Below are 13,624 nucleotides of genomic sequence, written 5' to 3'. Positions count from 1 at the left end.
ATTCCTAAGCAGGGTGCAGCCGCTGTACCAAACAAAGCAGAGTGGCTGTGGGAAAAATACCACAAGGCATTATTTTGATTTGATCACAATGTACATGCACCCAGCAGAACTTATCCTGGGGCAGGCCTGCCAGACTTGCCCTGCCTCAGGATGGAGTATGGCCCTTCTCTGGCCTTTGGAGTATATATTTTGAGCTACTGTGGAAGTTTTCTGGCAGGGAGGAAGCACTGTAGGTACAAATGGCGGCATGTATGTACTTTTATGTATATACACACTTGTATTTCAGAGAAACATTTCACAAAGGAGCCAGCAGGAGGATGAGGGCACAGCATGGACCAGTGGCAGTGGTACCACTCCCAGTGCGGACCACTAGCATTTGCTTCAGTCTGGTGTAACTCCCTCTCCTACAATCTCCCCTCACCCTGCCTGGCTCCCAGCCTCACTTGGTGTGCCCTGTTGCTCCCTGCTTCCTGTTGAGATGCTTCTCCTTCATCCTTTTGAGTAGCTACCACAACTAGCAAAACCTCACTTTCTTCTCATATGCCTCTCCTCTAATCTTTGCCTCCTCAGACATTAATCCTTCCCTCTCACGCTGTATGTAGCTGAACACAAAGGGGCAATGAGCGCTGCTGGGTCCCACCAAACACAGCAACAAACCCCCTAGCACCAATTACATTCACAGCTCTGGAGTCAGAAACTAGGTGCATGAGAGTCACGGGGCTGAGAAGAACCACGGCAACAAGGATGACGCTATTATTATGTGGTTCCAGCATTTATCCACTGGTGCTGCAGTTTACCCATGACCTATGCAAATGCACAGCTGTAACCGGTTTTTGTGATATACATTCACATAACATTTGCAGACACAAGGATACTTTGAACGTTCTTCCTCTCGGTTTACCTAAAGGTAGTGGTCCAGGCTGATCTTTGTGCTGGGCTTCCTTTTCCTGTTCGCCTTTCAGGACTGCTACCGCTTCAGCTGTCACTACTTGTACTATCCTCGCAGACACTTCTTCTGTGGCGGCAGCAAAGTCAGAAAAAAAACAAAGGAAAGTATGCTAATTAGAATAATGCTTTAAAATTATAAAGATTAGCTTAAACCACAAAAAATGGAGGTTGATTAAATCAATTTTTAAAAGGTATTTTTTTCCTCGAAATAAAGCAAATCATAAAAAAATAAAACAGAAGGACTACATATTTCAAAGATCTCCATGGAAAATGCTGAGTATTTATAAAAACCAGGGCCCTGGCCTTTTCAGTAAGATGCACAAAGCATTATTATTAAATGCTCTTTCTTAGTTCTGTTAGGGACAATGTGCAGCAACTGCAAAATTTTAAGATGATCATTTATTAAATGTCTAGAAACGTTTTCTGCAGGTACTATTTTGCAAACAGGGGCAGAATGGCCAGCTGAGTAACGACATTTCTTGACGTTTAATATATGGGGTTAGCTGCATTCCACATGCACCCTGGATGGCAGTTTCTCCTTACCAGCACACAGTTAGCACATGTTAAAGGCACCTCCTAGACAGACGTCTAAGGATATGCTGATGAGAGACTTGAAACAGAAGGGCCCCATAACATTTTTGTATTATTAAAACGTCCACTGTTTCCTCCTCACTCCTTTTAAGACTGCAAGACAAAGCTGTCATTAACCAACATATTCCTCCCTCTCATAGCCAAACCCGGTGGCAATAAACCCCTTCACCCTCCAGCTATTTCTGAACGCTGGCTGCAAGCTGTTTGAAACGCATGGCGCCAGGACCCGACAAGGGCTGAGCCCTAGAGAAGGCAACAAGCCGCGCCGCCACGGGCCCACCAGCCGCATGGCCGGGCACACACCTGAAAACAGCAAGAATTTCAGCGCTGCTGCACCCCTCACGCGCAGACAGAGGTTTCTCATGGCAGATGGCAACACAGCCTGCTCCTGCCAGGAGACGCTCGAAGAGCCCCCATTAACCACCGTCCTGGGGGCTGAAATAAAAGCTCTCTGCTCACCCGTTACTGCGTCCTTCAGGCCAGGACTGGCTGGGAAGGGGAGGTACATTTAACTCAATGCCCTGCATGTAACTTTACAGCAACCGGCCTGCTGTCCATTAGATTAATAATGATGATTTCTTCTCACCATTAGTACTCTTACAGAACTCCTTTGTACTTTTAATGTAAAGTTATTTCCCTTTGTTTGTCCTTTAGAAAAGCTGATATTTTTCTCCCAAAAAGCACAGATGTGGGGTACTTGACTTCCACAGCCCTATTTGTTTAAAAACAAAGTGCTACGTTAATCTCTCTTTTGCACAAACTATGTAATGAGATATTTAAAAAACCCACCCACTGGCAAAGAACATTCGTAATTGTTGGTATTTATATCTTGCAATTCACTTCCCTCCTGACTGGTCGCCAGGAGGGCAGTGACTGCAATGGTTTATTGGCTGCAGCCAACAGCAAGAATAGAAGGATGAATATGTCAGAGCAACTACCAAGCAACAACAAAAAATGCTGATTTAAAAAACTGCTAGCCCAAGAATATATGAGTATAAACTCAGACTAGAAATCTGGAGACGCTTCTTTCCTACTGTCAGGGGTGTGAAGTTCTGTCAGGCTTCCACACAGCAGGGAACAGCTCAACTGGTTTTGAGATGGAGCTTGATACATTTACGAACGGGACTATGTACGATACAGACACTGTATTAGCAGGAGACTGTGTATGTCCCTCTCTTCAATGGCACGCCCCTAGTATGAGATGCAACTCCACTCTGTGGTTAAGTAGATCGAATCGAGCACCATAACTCCACAAGTCAAGTCATGCACGTGACTACTCCTATGGACCAAAGAATGGGGACATTGATTTAAAGCCCATCAATCCTCCCAGCTGCCTTTCAGGGGCCTGCACCTCTGGGGGCTTTCTCCTGATTCCATGCCTGCTGGATGCTGGGGGTGTTTCTCAGCACTTCTCTGTTCCTTCCTCTTACGAGAAACATGGAACAGGTACCTCCAGACCACTGCATGGTGCTGCTGCAGCAGACTGGACACAAATGGTCCCTTGGAATCATTCCAGGTCCTGACAATTCCCTGTGCTGAGAGGCACATGCAGACTGCAAAGACGTGATACAGGGGAAAACTGAGAGAACAAACCTGTGTCTTTGCCCACAGGTGCTGCAGCACTTTGCTTGGGTGAGACGTGTGGGTAGAAAACAAGCTGCTCTTCCATGAAGAAGCAGCTTTGATATTTGGTATATCCCTGTTCAGATCCCGCTCTTTCAGCACAGGAAAGAGGATCACCCCGACAGCTTTGGTGAGCATGCAGAGCAGCACAGAGCTCCGCTGAGTACCACGGCTCCAGAAAACCCCGCACTGATTGCCCTCACCACCACTTCATGCCTGGAGCATGTGACACGTGACCCTTCTGTCAAAATTGCCATCAATCTACTAATCACAACGCTATTGACAAAAGCGGCATCATCAAGTCTGTACTGTTAGCTCAGACGAACAAATCAAGACCCAGTTAGGAAGATTGTTAGGAGAACATTTTTTTAAGCTTATTTTCACATGAAAATTTTAAGAAAAGGCTCCAATTAATTTCAGATATGCAAACACACCAGATTTAGGATCCTGGAGCATACCCAAAGGAAACCTACTCAGTCACCTGCTCTCCCATCACCCAAGCTACTGCAAGCCTCCTCGCAGCAAAGTAAGACAAATCCCTGTTAAAAATGGTCTCCTTTGTTACAGAATTTAGACTTCTTCATATCCATCCTGGTCCTGGGGTGCAAATAGGCTCTCCAAGGCTGGAAGACAGTTCCCGCCCTTTCAGCTCTCTTCCTCATTTGATTTGCTTGGGACAAAGATTATGCTCCATGGGGAGATACGGCTGGGGGTGAAAGGTTGCCTCCTGAAAAATGGAAATTTCAATTTCAAGCTACACAAAATCAGTAAATAAAAATACAGATGTCCTTTGGGTTTTGGGTGAGGGTTGCTTGGTTGGTTTTTTTTAATCAAGAAAGACTCACTTCTGACCGCTCTGTTGATGGATATTTTGGGTGACACAGGAGGCACGGGCAGTTCACCAGAAGAGCAGTGCTTTTGCTCTCCATGACTGCTGCAAAGGGACAGACATTTTTGTACTAATGGACACTATAAATAGCAGATCCGAGGGGTAAGTCAAATCCTCACAGGGCAGCTATTGAGACTCTTCATAGTTTCCTTATGGTTCAGTTAAAGTTCAAGGAAGCCTAATGATAAAGAACAAAACAGAAAAAGGAGAGTTAGCCAGCCTGGATGTTAGGCAAATTCTTCATAGCCTAAAAGCTCTGGACTCATTAGAGAGAGTTTTGCTTGTAAAGAATTATTTTCCCTCTCTTTAAGCAGGTAGACATTCTCTGACTCAACTTTGTGCCACAAAAACGCCGTTAACGAATGACAATTAACACCAAATACATGTTTTTTAAAGGCAACAAGGATCTTGGCTTCACATAAGACTCCAGCACAACGAAGAATGGCAACATGGCTTTCCTTTGCATTTTGCAGACAATAAAATTCTGCTGCTTTTTACCAAGACGTCGGCTGCTCAGGATACAGGGCACAGACTGAGTTTCCCAGCCTGATTTCAGGGAATGTGGTACCCAAAAGGACAGCTGGTCTTCAAATGTGGTGTCCATAACGGAGAGAAGACACTGCGAAAGATCCTCAGCGTGAGCTTCCAAAGACCCCCTGATAACCATCATGCTGAGTCAAGAGGCCAGGAGCTAACAGACCCAGGGACAGCGCTTCCACCGCTCCCTTAAAAGTGGTCACTTGAGACCAAGCTCCAATGGGGCTGTCGGGTCAAGTCTGCCCAGTTGCCACCAGTGCCGAGGCTGCTCTCTGGCAGGAACGGAGAACTCTGCCCTGCTGAGAGCAGGCGTCTGTCTTGGGCACTACGCTAACTTAAACCAAAGTTAAAACTCAAACCAGCAAAGCACTCTGCTCCTGGTTTTGGAAGCCAGTTCAATTCTTCTACAAACCCCAACATGCCAAAATTGGGCATGTGCCAAATTGGGACATCCGGAGTCTCCCTGCCGCACAGATAACTTGGGGACACAAACCCTTTCAGACTACTGGGATGCAGAGATACTGAACCAGCTGCAGCCTTTCCTCTTTACTGGGTTTAGAAGACCTCGTGCCTCTAAAAGCTGCTGCCCTCCTCATAAGCACACCCAAGGGTACAACAGCTGCCCACTCCCCACCCCAGCTCGCTCTGGCACTCATGTTTAAACTGTAGTAGTCATCCAAACACATGAGGCAGCCCCCCTTCACTGACAGAGACTCAACCAGGGGCTGTTAAGCCAGGTTACATGCCAAAGAGTGGCAACAGCAGAGTCAAAGGTCTGGGATCAGACCCTGCAGAAGGCCAACGTGCTGCTTCAAAGTCCTCCTTCATTTCTTATTGATGGTGCTGCAGTTGTCAATGGACTGCAGATGTCTCACTGGCACCTGAATCCATTACCTACAGTGCTTTCATTTCCCAGGAAACCTTTCCAGTCCATTAAGTTTTTTAACAGACAGGTTTACCAGCCCCAGAGACAGATGTACGGATGGTAGCAAGAGTCTTTAAAAAAGGTGTCTGAGCTTTCACCAAATATTTCCAGAAAACTGTTAGAAATAATTGGCAACTATAAAGGCAAGAACAAAAATTAGATCTGTGACACATCTCTGCAGCGATGTGTGGTGTCTATTCCCTTTGTGCCTTTTTTAATGGTTTTCCTTCAGCCTCGGGAACTTTTTCCTCTTTCTCTTCCGACCTACCACAACCTCAGGCTCAATCTGTTGAGGAGCTACGTTTTCTATGAACACCACTTCCTAGGTGAAACTGCTCAGGTTCAGATATTTGCCCCTGACAGCCCTCATCCAGCAGTACCTTTTATTTTATTCTCTCTCCCTCCTACCCCTCTACACAATGCTGTCTTATAATTCTGAGGACTGCTTTTGGTAGGAGAAATATCCTACGGGCAGGGCTCACGGCATCGTCCTGCCTTACTGTTACGTAGCCTGGCGCTGCCGCAGAGATCGTGCCGGTGGAGGAACCGGGGCTGGTACAGCTCGCCCTGGGGAACAGACGGCTCGTCAGCTCACATAACAGTGTCAGTGATTTCTCAGACCAGAGCTGCCCTGGTCAGACCAGAGTTTGCCTCCCCAGCTCTTCTCCTTTCCTGATGGCGTTTCTGACATTCGGCCAGTTCGCTCAGCTCACCTGCCTATTGCTTCTTCCCACTTCAGCACCCATTTTACAGCAACAGGGACAGCTCCTCCTAAATAGAAAAACCATGTCATGTCCCCACAATTTCACCAGGACACTCTCCCCAGACTGGAGCAGCATCATCCCTCGCCCTTTCTAGCAACAGCTCTGATACCGCTACGGTGGCAGCTGATCTGGAGTTTGCCGTAGCCATGGAAGATGCCATCTGGTCTCTGTAAAGCAGAACTTGTTTTAGGCATAAACAAAGTTTAACGTGCTGGAACCGCACAGCACAACAAATGCTCCAGGAGGAAACCAAAGGGAAGGGATGATAGGAAGGAGGGACGGAGAGGAGGAGACTGAAAACTGTGTCGAAACTTCACATGCTTTCACAATGTCACCCCTCAGACACCTACCAAGAAAATTAACAGTGAGCTCAGTTAAAGCAAAGGGTAATTAACGCTCCCGGAGCACTGAGGCTAAAACAGGAATAAAGAAAGATGCAAACAGATGGAAAGGATAAAATACTATGTTTCATTAATTTTGCTACATTTTAGGGAAGGAACACAGACAGAGCACAGCAAAAGGATTAGCTACATGTGTCCTTGCAGAATTGGGAAAACAAAGCAATTTCAGTCAAAATGTGCCTGTCAAAATCCTCAGTGGGGTGCAGAGCTGTTTCCAAGGTAACCAGCACTAATTGTTGGCACAGTGGAATCGACTCAACAACAAAAGCACAGAACAACCTGCGCTGCTTAGAGAGGCAAAATACCCCAAATATATTCACAGAATCACAGGATGGTTTGGGTTGGAAGGGACCTTCAAAGCCCCTCCAGTCCAACCCCCCTGCAAGGAGCAGGGACATCTCCAACCAGATCAGGTTGCTCAGAGCCCCGTCCAACCTGGCCTTGAACGTTTCCAGGGATGGGGCATCCACCACCTCTCTGGGCAACCTGTTCCAGTGCTCTACCACCCTTATTGTAAAAATTTTTTTCCTAATTCCTGCAGAGAGGAAAGATAGGAAGTGGCTATTTGCTATAGCCTATGGACCTATGGATTTTCCTCACCCACCCCCTCGGGTGCTGCAATTCCGAGTGCAGCAGGACTACAAACCAAACAGCGATTCGATTTGCATTAGCCAGTCCCCTAAGGACAGGTCCTGAATTCATGCTCAGCTCTCCTGGAAGCTGGTGAACAACTCTTGTTTGAGTCAAGATTGCTGAAATGCTGGGGGAAAAAAAGACCTGGGCCTCAGCCAGTGACATTTCTGGTGGAAAAAAAAACAAAGACACATCTTGGAGTTTATCCCTGGGATGGTGACAATTTAAATACTGCCTTTTGCACTCGGGTTAAAAAAGAAATGCACAGCAGCAATCAAGGCAGTATGAATAAGTTACATAAAACCCAAACAATGCCAACAGATTAGTGCTTGTGATTGAAGAAAAAAGTAGTAACATAGCTTTACAGAATTCAAATATTTGCTCTCAAACAGCTTCCGTGAGCATAAATATTTTGCTGTAAGTAGGTCCTTGATCTGGATGTTGGCAATACCAGCAGTAATTGGCAGGAGGTATGAAGGCAAATAATGGAAACACCAGCTTTTAAATTAAATGAAACCACAACACAACTGACAAGTATAATTTCCCTAATAAACTTGTTGACTTTAAGCTACTGTAGCATCAATGAGGATAGTGACATTAATTTAATCATGAGGATTTACCAACTAACCAACTGAACAGGTCAGGAAAGCCTTCTGTTTTGGGAAAGAGCGAGCTTTGACGGTTTAAGGCATTGAAACCCAGGGGTATGAGCATTCAGCCCACCTTTGGGGAAAGACGCATTGCAGTGACTATGTGAGAGCACGTACAGGGGAGCTATGGCTGGACACCTGACACAGGACCTTCACACCCTGGTGAGCCCCGCGGCAGACAGCTTAGGCCTCTGTGTTCTGGGGTACTTCAGCTACTCAACAACCCCTCCCACCTTCTCCTTCGACTCCGTACTGTAAATCTGAATCACCAGGATCCAGCCCCTTAACCTATCTGCTTTAGAGCAGCATAAACCTGGAGCAAAAGTGCTGTCCTGGCTGCAGCTGAGCTGGGTCAGGCCAGCTGTGCTCGGGCACACACGGGAGGCTGGAGGGTGGCTTGCCCATGCACCCCCAGCTGCCCTGCAGCATCTGGGGAAGGAGCAGCCCAGGGTCTGGGTGTCCTGTCCTTGGACCACTTCCCCACCTTCTGCATGTGCTGCAGCTCCACGGCCCTGACTCTGTTTTCCTGGTCGCCTCCAGCAAGAGGTGATCTGTCCAGATCTCCAAAGCACACGGGTGGCAAAATCCAAAGCATACTCATGCCAGGAGCCAGGAGCAATCCAGAAAGCTCCCACGAGCCCCTTCCTCCAGCTGCCCAGCACCTCAGCGCACATTCACTAGGCAGAGGCCTCTGCCACGCCGTCTAGCAGCTGTGAAACAAAACACCAAGGGATCAGTCCCCCACACCTCCTCCCCTTGAAATCTGAAAGTCTGTTAAAAAGGAGTCATACAAATGTCAGTACAATAAAGCAACGCTTTTAAAATGAGCCCTTGTTACTGCAAATACTTGCTCCCTGTGCATCCCCTGAGTCAAATTTCTTAAGTCCACTGCCTGGAAGAAAATATTTACTACTGTCAGCATTTCCCAGCCAAGCCAGAGGTGGGAAAAGCCAATCGGTTCTGTTTTGTCTGAAGCACTGGCAACACAATTTACAGCTCACATGCACCACGGAAGCAGACAGCACCAGACCATCAGCCAGGGCAATACAGTGTGGTCCCACCGCCTGTCCTAGGACTTGGGATCAGCTGAAAACATCACTGGCATGCATGAAGCAGCTATATCTATCCTTCGAGTGTGAATAAATAAATGTAACAGGTAACTTACTTTTAAATCAATATTTGTTTTCAAGTTCAGTACAAGTTAAGATTTTAAACAAACAGACTTTTAAGAATCCTCACAGAAGTCAGTGGAGCTCCAGTCACCTACAGCAGGAGGTGACATGTCCCTTGAAGTTCATTTTTAGCTCCTTTTGAGCCGATTTTAAACACTTCTAATAGTGTTTCCTGTGACCTTTTTAAAAAAGAACTCAAAGTATGCTATATGAACTCAGCTGACTTTAAGTTTAAAATTAACATGAACCTGTGTAAACGCTGCATGGGATTTCTACTCACGCCTGGCTCAGAAGGACTGAATTATTCTGTCAATGGCACAGAATTTTGGTTCATCCCGTCAGGGGATGCGGTGACACACAAAATGCAGTGATAACGTGCCCTGTTCACCCCTGGGCTCACGCTGCCAGGCCAAGCTGCTTACCAGCCAGCTCCGCAATGCAGCAACAGCTGCACAGCTCATCTCTTCCAGCGCTGCACTGCTACGGAGACAGACGGCTCTCTCCTGCCGACTGCGAGGAACCGTGTTGCGCGCTTACAAACGAGCGCGTGCGAGCGTTCCCACAGATGGACGAAGTGGAACAGCCATGATGATGGGGACTATCTGGGTGCTGTGAGGAGAGCTGAGACCAAGGTTTGGGTCACTGCAGCCACTGGGAGGGGTCTGCATCCGAAGGCTCTGAGGTGTACAAACAATGAAAAGTGGCTGTGGAAATTCTAGGTCACAGAGGAGCTACACTGGAGGGCTGGGATACAGCTGGGAGCACATAGAGAACAAGAAGGGGAAAGAAAAAAAAAAAAAGGCCAGAGGCAACATAAGTGAGAAAAGAGGAAAACAAGGAAGAGCTGACAGAGCAATTGTTTAGAAGGCCAACATATTCTTAAACAGAAAAAGGATGAGGGTGAAAGGAAAGAGAAAGCAACCCATGGACAGGAACAGTTGAGGATTAGCTCCCTTTACAGCTCACCAGCAACCTGTGCAGGCTGTGTTACCCCAGCTCTGGCACATACCCTGGCTCTGGGGTACAAAGGCATAGTCACAGCTGAAGCCTCTCCCTTCTCTCACACGCGCTGCAAGGTTATGGATGAAAACGGTTTGGGTACGTCAGCAAGACTGCCACACCTACGCAGCACTGGCAGCTGATCCTTCTGCTCTTCTTTATTAACGTATCTGTCTCGCCAGATGCGCAGAGGACCAGACTGTAAATTAGTTTTATCGTAACTGCCATAGGCTATATGGGTTGCTGGGAGCTGTACCAAACTGATCATATATCACTATGAATTAGTCTCAAGGAAAGAAATAAGAACAAAAAAGTGAAATACTTGGGGTTTATTTTCCCCTCCCATAGTATATAGTGCCTCTGAGTGAAACTGATTTCCATGAAGTATTCAATCTACTCAGCCCTGAGTGAAAATGACTCTCTGGGAAGCAGCTAACAGGTTTTCCTGCCTTGGAGATAATGATATCTCACAGTTATTTTTCCATCTACTGCATGCAATTAAAATCAAAGTATTAAAGTTTTGAGCAGATATTTTCCACGCATAGGAGAAGGGCTCACTCACGTGCTCTAATGTACACAGCTGGGGTGCCTTGAGTTTCCTGCACTTTTTGCATGTCATGAGGAATGCCTCACTAACAACAAAACCTCAAAAACCAACCAAGACTGCATTTCTAAACCATCACCTCAGAATGGGTTTCCCAAGCACCACTGACTCCGCTCTGCAGTCAGTCTGTGAAACCTCACAGGAAAATGTAAATGTTTTGCTCAGCATCTCCAAAGGAACAAATGACAGAGTCAACACCAGCACAGAGCCCTCTCACTTTGAGTCTTGCCTTTGAATTTCCACATCAACCTTTTCGCAGTTGGTACTGACAGGCACTGGATTATCAGTGCTCATCTGCCAGCCGCTTTCTGCTGATTTCCATCCCTTAAGCTGGCAAAGGCAAGCAAACCCGTATTCATTATCATTATAAGGATTTAATTTAAAGTAAGCAGTTAATCTACCAGCAGCAACTCCACAAAACAGAAAACCCCAAACCAAAACACCAGTACACACTAGGTTTTGCCATCCTTACTCAAGATACGAATATAGCACGAGAAGAGATGATTTCTTTCTCTGTATTGTAACTTAACTGACCAAAAGAGCAGGGAAGACAATTACAAGGGCTTTGTCCCTGGCTTCTTTCTAATCTTTCTTTTGAGTTCCTCGCTCAAATTAAAACCCAGATTGCCTTTGCTTTCCAATTTCAATACAGAGTAGGCCATCAGGGTTGGTCAAACCAAGAAATTTGCACATAGATATATATCTCCCACACACGTATTCTGCTCTGTAAATATGCCGCAAAGTACTATTTCCTTTTTGTTTCCACCAAAGTCATGCCTCAGTGAGGACAGCAGGGTGAGGTCCCCATCGCACAGCCCTCCCAGTCTCTCTCTCCATCTACTCTGTCTCCCTTAACCTTGAGAAGCAAATGCTAGAGGAAAAGCAAAGAAAAAAAAATTAAATCCTCCTTTCCTTTGTCAGACAGCCTGGCCACGGCTCAGAGCAGTTACAGAGAGGCTGTGCGCTCCTGAATGCTAAATAAGCTCCCAGGCTACATACTGGCTCTCAGCAGAGCTTAAAAAGAGATCTCACTCCGCACAGGGACGTGTTGGCATGGCAACATGGAAAAAAGAAATCAGCAAGGCCTGGCACTCCTCGCAGGAGCAGCAGACTGTTCGTGGGACTCTCCTTTCTGTAAGTGGTCTGCTGGTACCCACCTCCTCTCTGCCACAGGTTAAACGCGTGCCCAGCGGCGTGTGGAAGGGCAGAGGTCTGGCCCATGTGCCGGGAGGACCAGCCTCGGCCAGACACTCCTGGGGATGCTGTGCCTCGCGCTAGGCTGACCTTAGCCATGGCGGGGAAGTGCCCCAGGTGAGCTCCCGCCATGGGAAAAGGGCAGGAAGGGATCTGGGAAGCCTGGGGGTGAGCTGGTCAACGACTGCACCTCCAGGCTCTTCTGCTTCACAGTGTGTGAGACCCTGGGAGCTGGAAATCGCCCGTGCACAGGGCGAGGGGCCAGGAAACGAGGCAGGCAATGCCCACCAGTGTGTCCCAGGCTGGCAGCTAAGAACCTGCTGCTTCCCTTTCAAGGTGACTTCAGAGAAGTTGCCATTTCAGCTTTGCCTGAAACAAAAGCAGCTGTGTGCCTGCAAAACAAGGCTCTGTTGTTTGGTAATGAACCTTCCTCCAAACCTTCCTGCCCTGGGCTCAAAACTGGAATGGAAGATTATATGCTGGCACCATCCCCAGCCATACCACCTTGCAGCTGCAATTGCAAAGACCTCTGCCCACTGCCAAACACTGCTCTGTGCTCCTGCATGTCCTTCACGCTGCCATCCCGGGGATGGAGACCACAATGGCTTCCCTTCAGAGATGACTGGGAAGAGCCAAGCCCAGAGGGCAGGAGCCCACAGAGAGGCAGCACACAGCCCTGTGCCACCTGCCCGTGGCTCTGCCGCAGCCCTCCCGCATGACATGGGGTAGCTCTCCTCACACCCCTGCGCCTCTTCTCCTGGCTTTGACCAGCTTTGTCTACTTTACAGAATTCAGAAGTGAACCAGCTGTCCCCTGCCGTACGCTAGAAAGGACTCCAGCACAACAGGCCATGGTGTAGGACATGGCCTCTGGATGCAAGTGCCCCACCAGTCAGCCTATCCTGGCTACAGCAGCCCCCCAAGAACAGCTGCGGGCATTTTCAAAAGGCACCTTCAACAAACAGCGCTTGTGGCATACAGCCCGAACTACCGTGTGGTTGGAACAACATGTTATGAAAGATATTTCCTCCATAGCCTGGCCTCATGGCTCCATGTTGCATCTCCAGGGTTATTATCGATTACATTTTCTGGGAACGCTGACAGCACCAAGTGAGCGCTGGTTGCCAGGCCAACAGACTCACAGGCATTTCGCTCTTACTCCTTAAGGAAGCACAGCTGCTGATGCAATTCCCTCTTACGACACTCCTACCATAACAAGAAAACACCCAAGTGAATCAAAACACCAAGAGGGAGCCCAAAGGAAGTGGCTGGCTGATGCCTGCTCTTGGCCAGATTCAGCGCTGACACGGCACAATGCAGCAGTTGGCTCTGATGGTGTTCCTGTGCCTGGTTTGAGATACGGTGAACCACAGACTGACATTTTCAGAAGAGCTTTAGGGATAAAAGAGACCGATAGCTGAACTTCTCCGGGTGTCTGACTCCCAGCCACGGGACTCAATGGCACCTGCACGCTGGGTTATCTCACCCGCTCCCCTTCAGGCAGTTATTTTTGCACGCTTGCGCTGCCCAAACTGTGGCAGACCCTCCAGCTCTACCAACACATTTCAATCACAGCCTGACTGATTCCTGAAGTCCTGAGAGGAGGTGGGAAGGCAGAGCCAGCCCCTCAGAGAGGTTAAGGCTGGACAAAATGGGATGTCTTACTGAATTTTGTGACTGATAGCACCAGCCGCA

General features: G+C 47.8%; 1 protein-coding gene across 17 annotated transcripts in view; it reads right to left on the bottom strand.

Annotated features, from left to right (window-relative positions):
• Positions 1-13,624, bottom strand: part of MAP2 (microtubule associated protein 2) — a 220,173-nt gene that overhangs the window by 46,712 nt on the left and 159,837 nt on the right. For 16 of the 17 annotated variants that reach the window (XM_086750745.1, XM_086750751.1, XM_086750749.1 and 13 more), the window contains one exon: positions 902-1,015. In XM_086750745.1, coding sequence (XP_086606871.1) covers positions 902-1,015 — 114 coding nt within the window. The remainder of the gene's footprint in view (positions 1-901; positions 1,016-13,624) is intronic. The other variant, XM_086750750.1, reaches the window with a different exon arrangement.

The sequence above is a fragment of the Chlamydotis macqueenii genome, chromosome 6, assembly GCF_036417535.1.
Source record: "Chlamydotis macqueenii isolate bChlMac1 chromosome 6, bChlMac1.mat, whole genome shotgun sequence".
In the NCBI taxonomy this organism is placed as follows: domain Eukaryota; kingdom Metazoa; phylum Chordata; class Aves; order Otidiformes; family Otididae; genus Chlamydotis; species Chlamydotis macqueenii.
The sequence above is the reverse complement of the archived record's forward strand: the minus strand, read 5'-3'. Positions and strand labels throughout refer to the sequence as shown.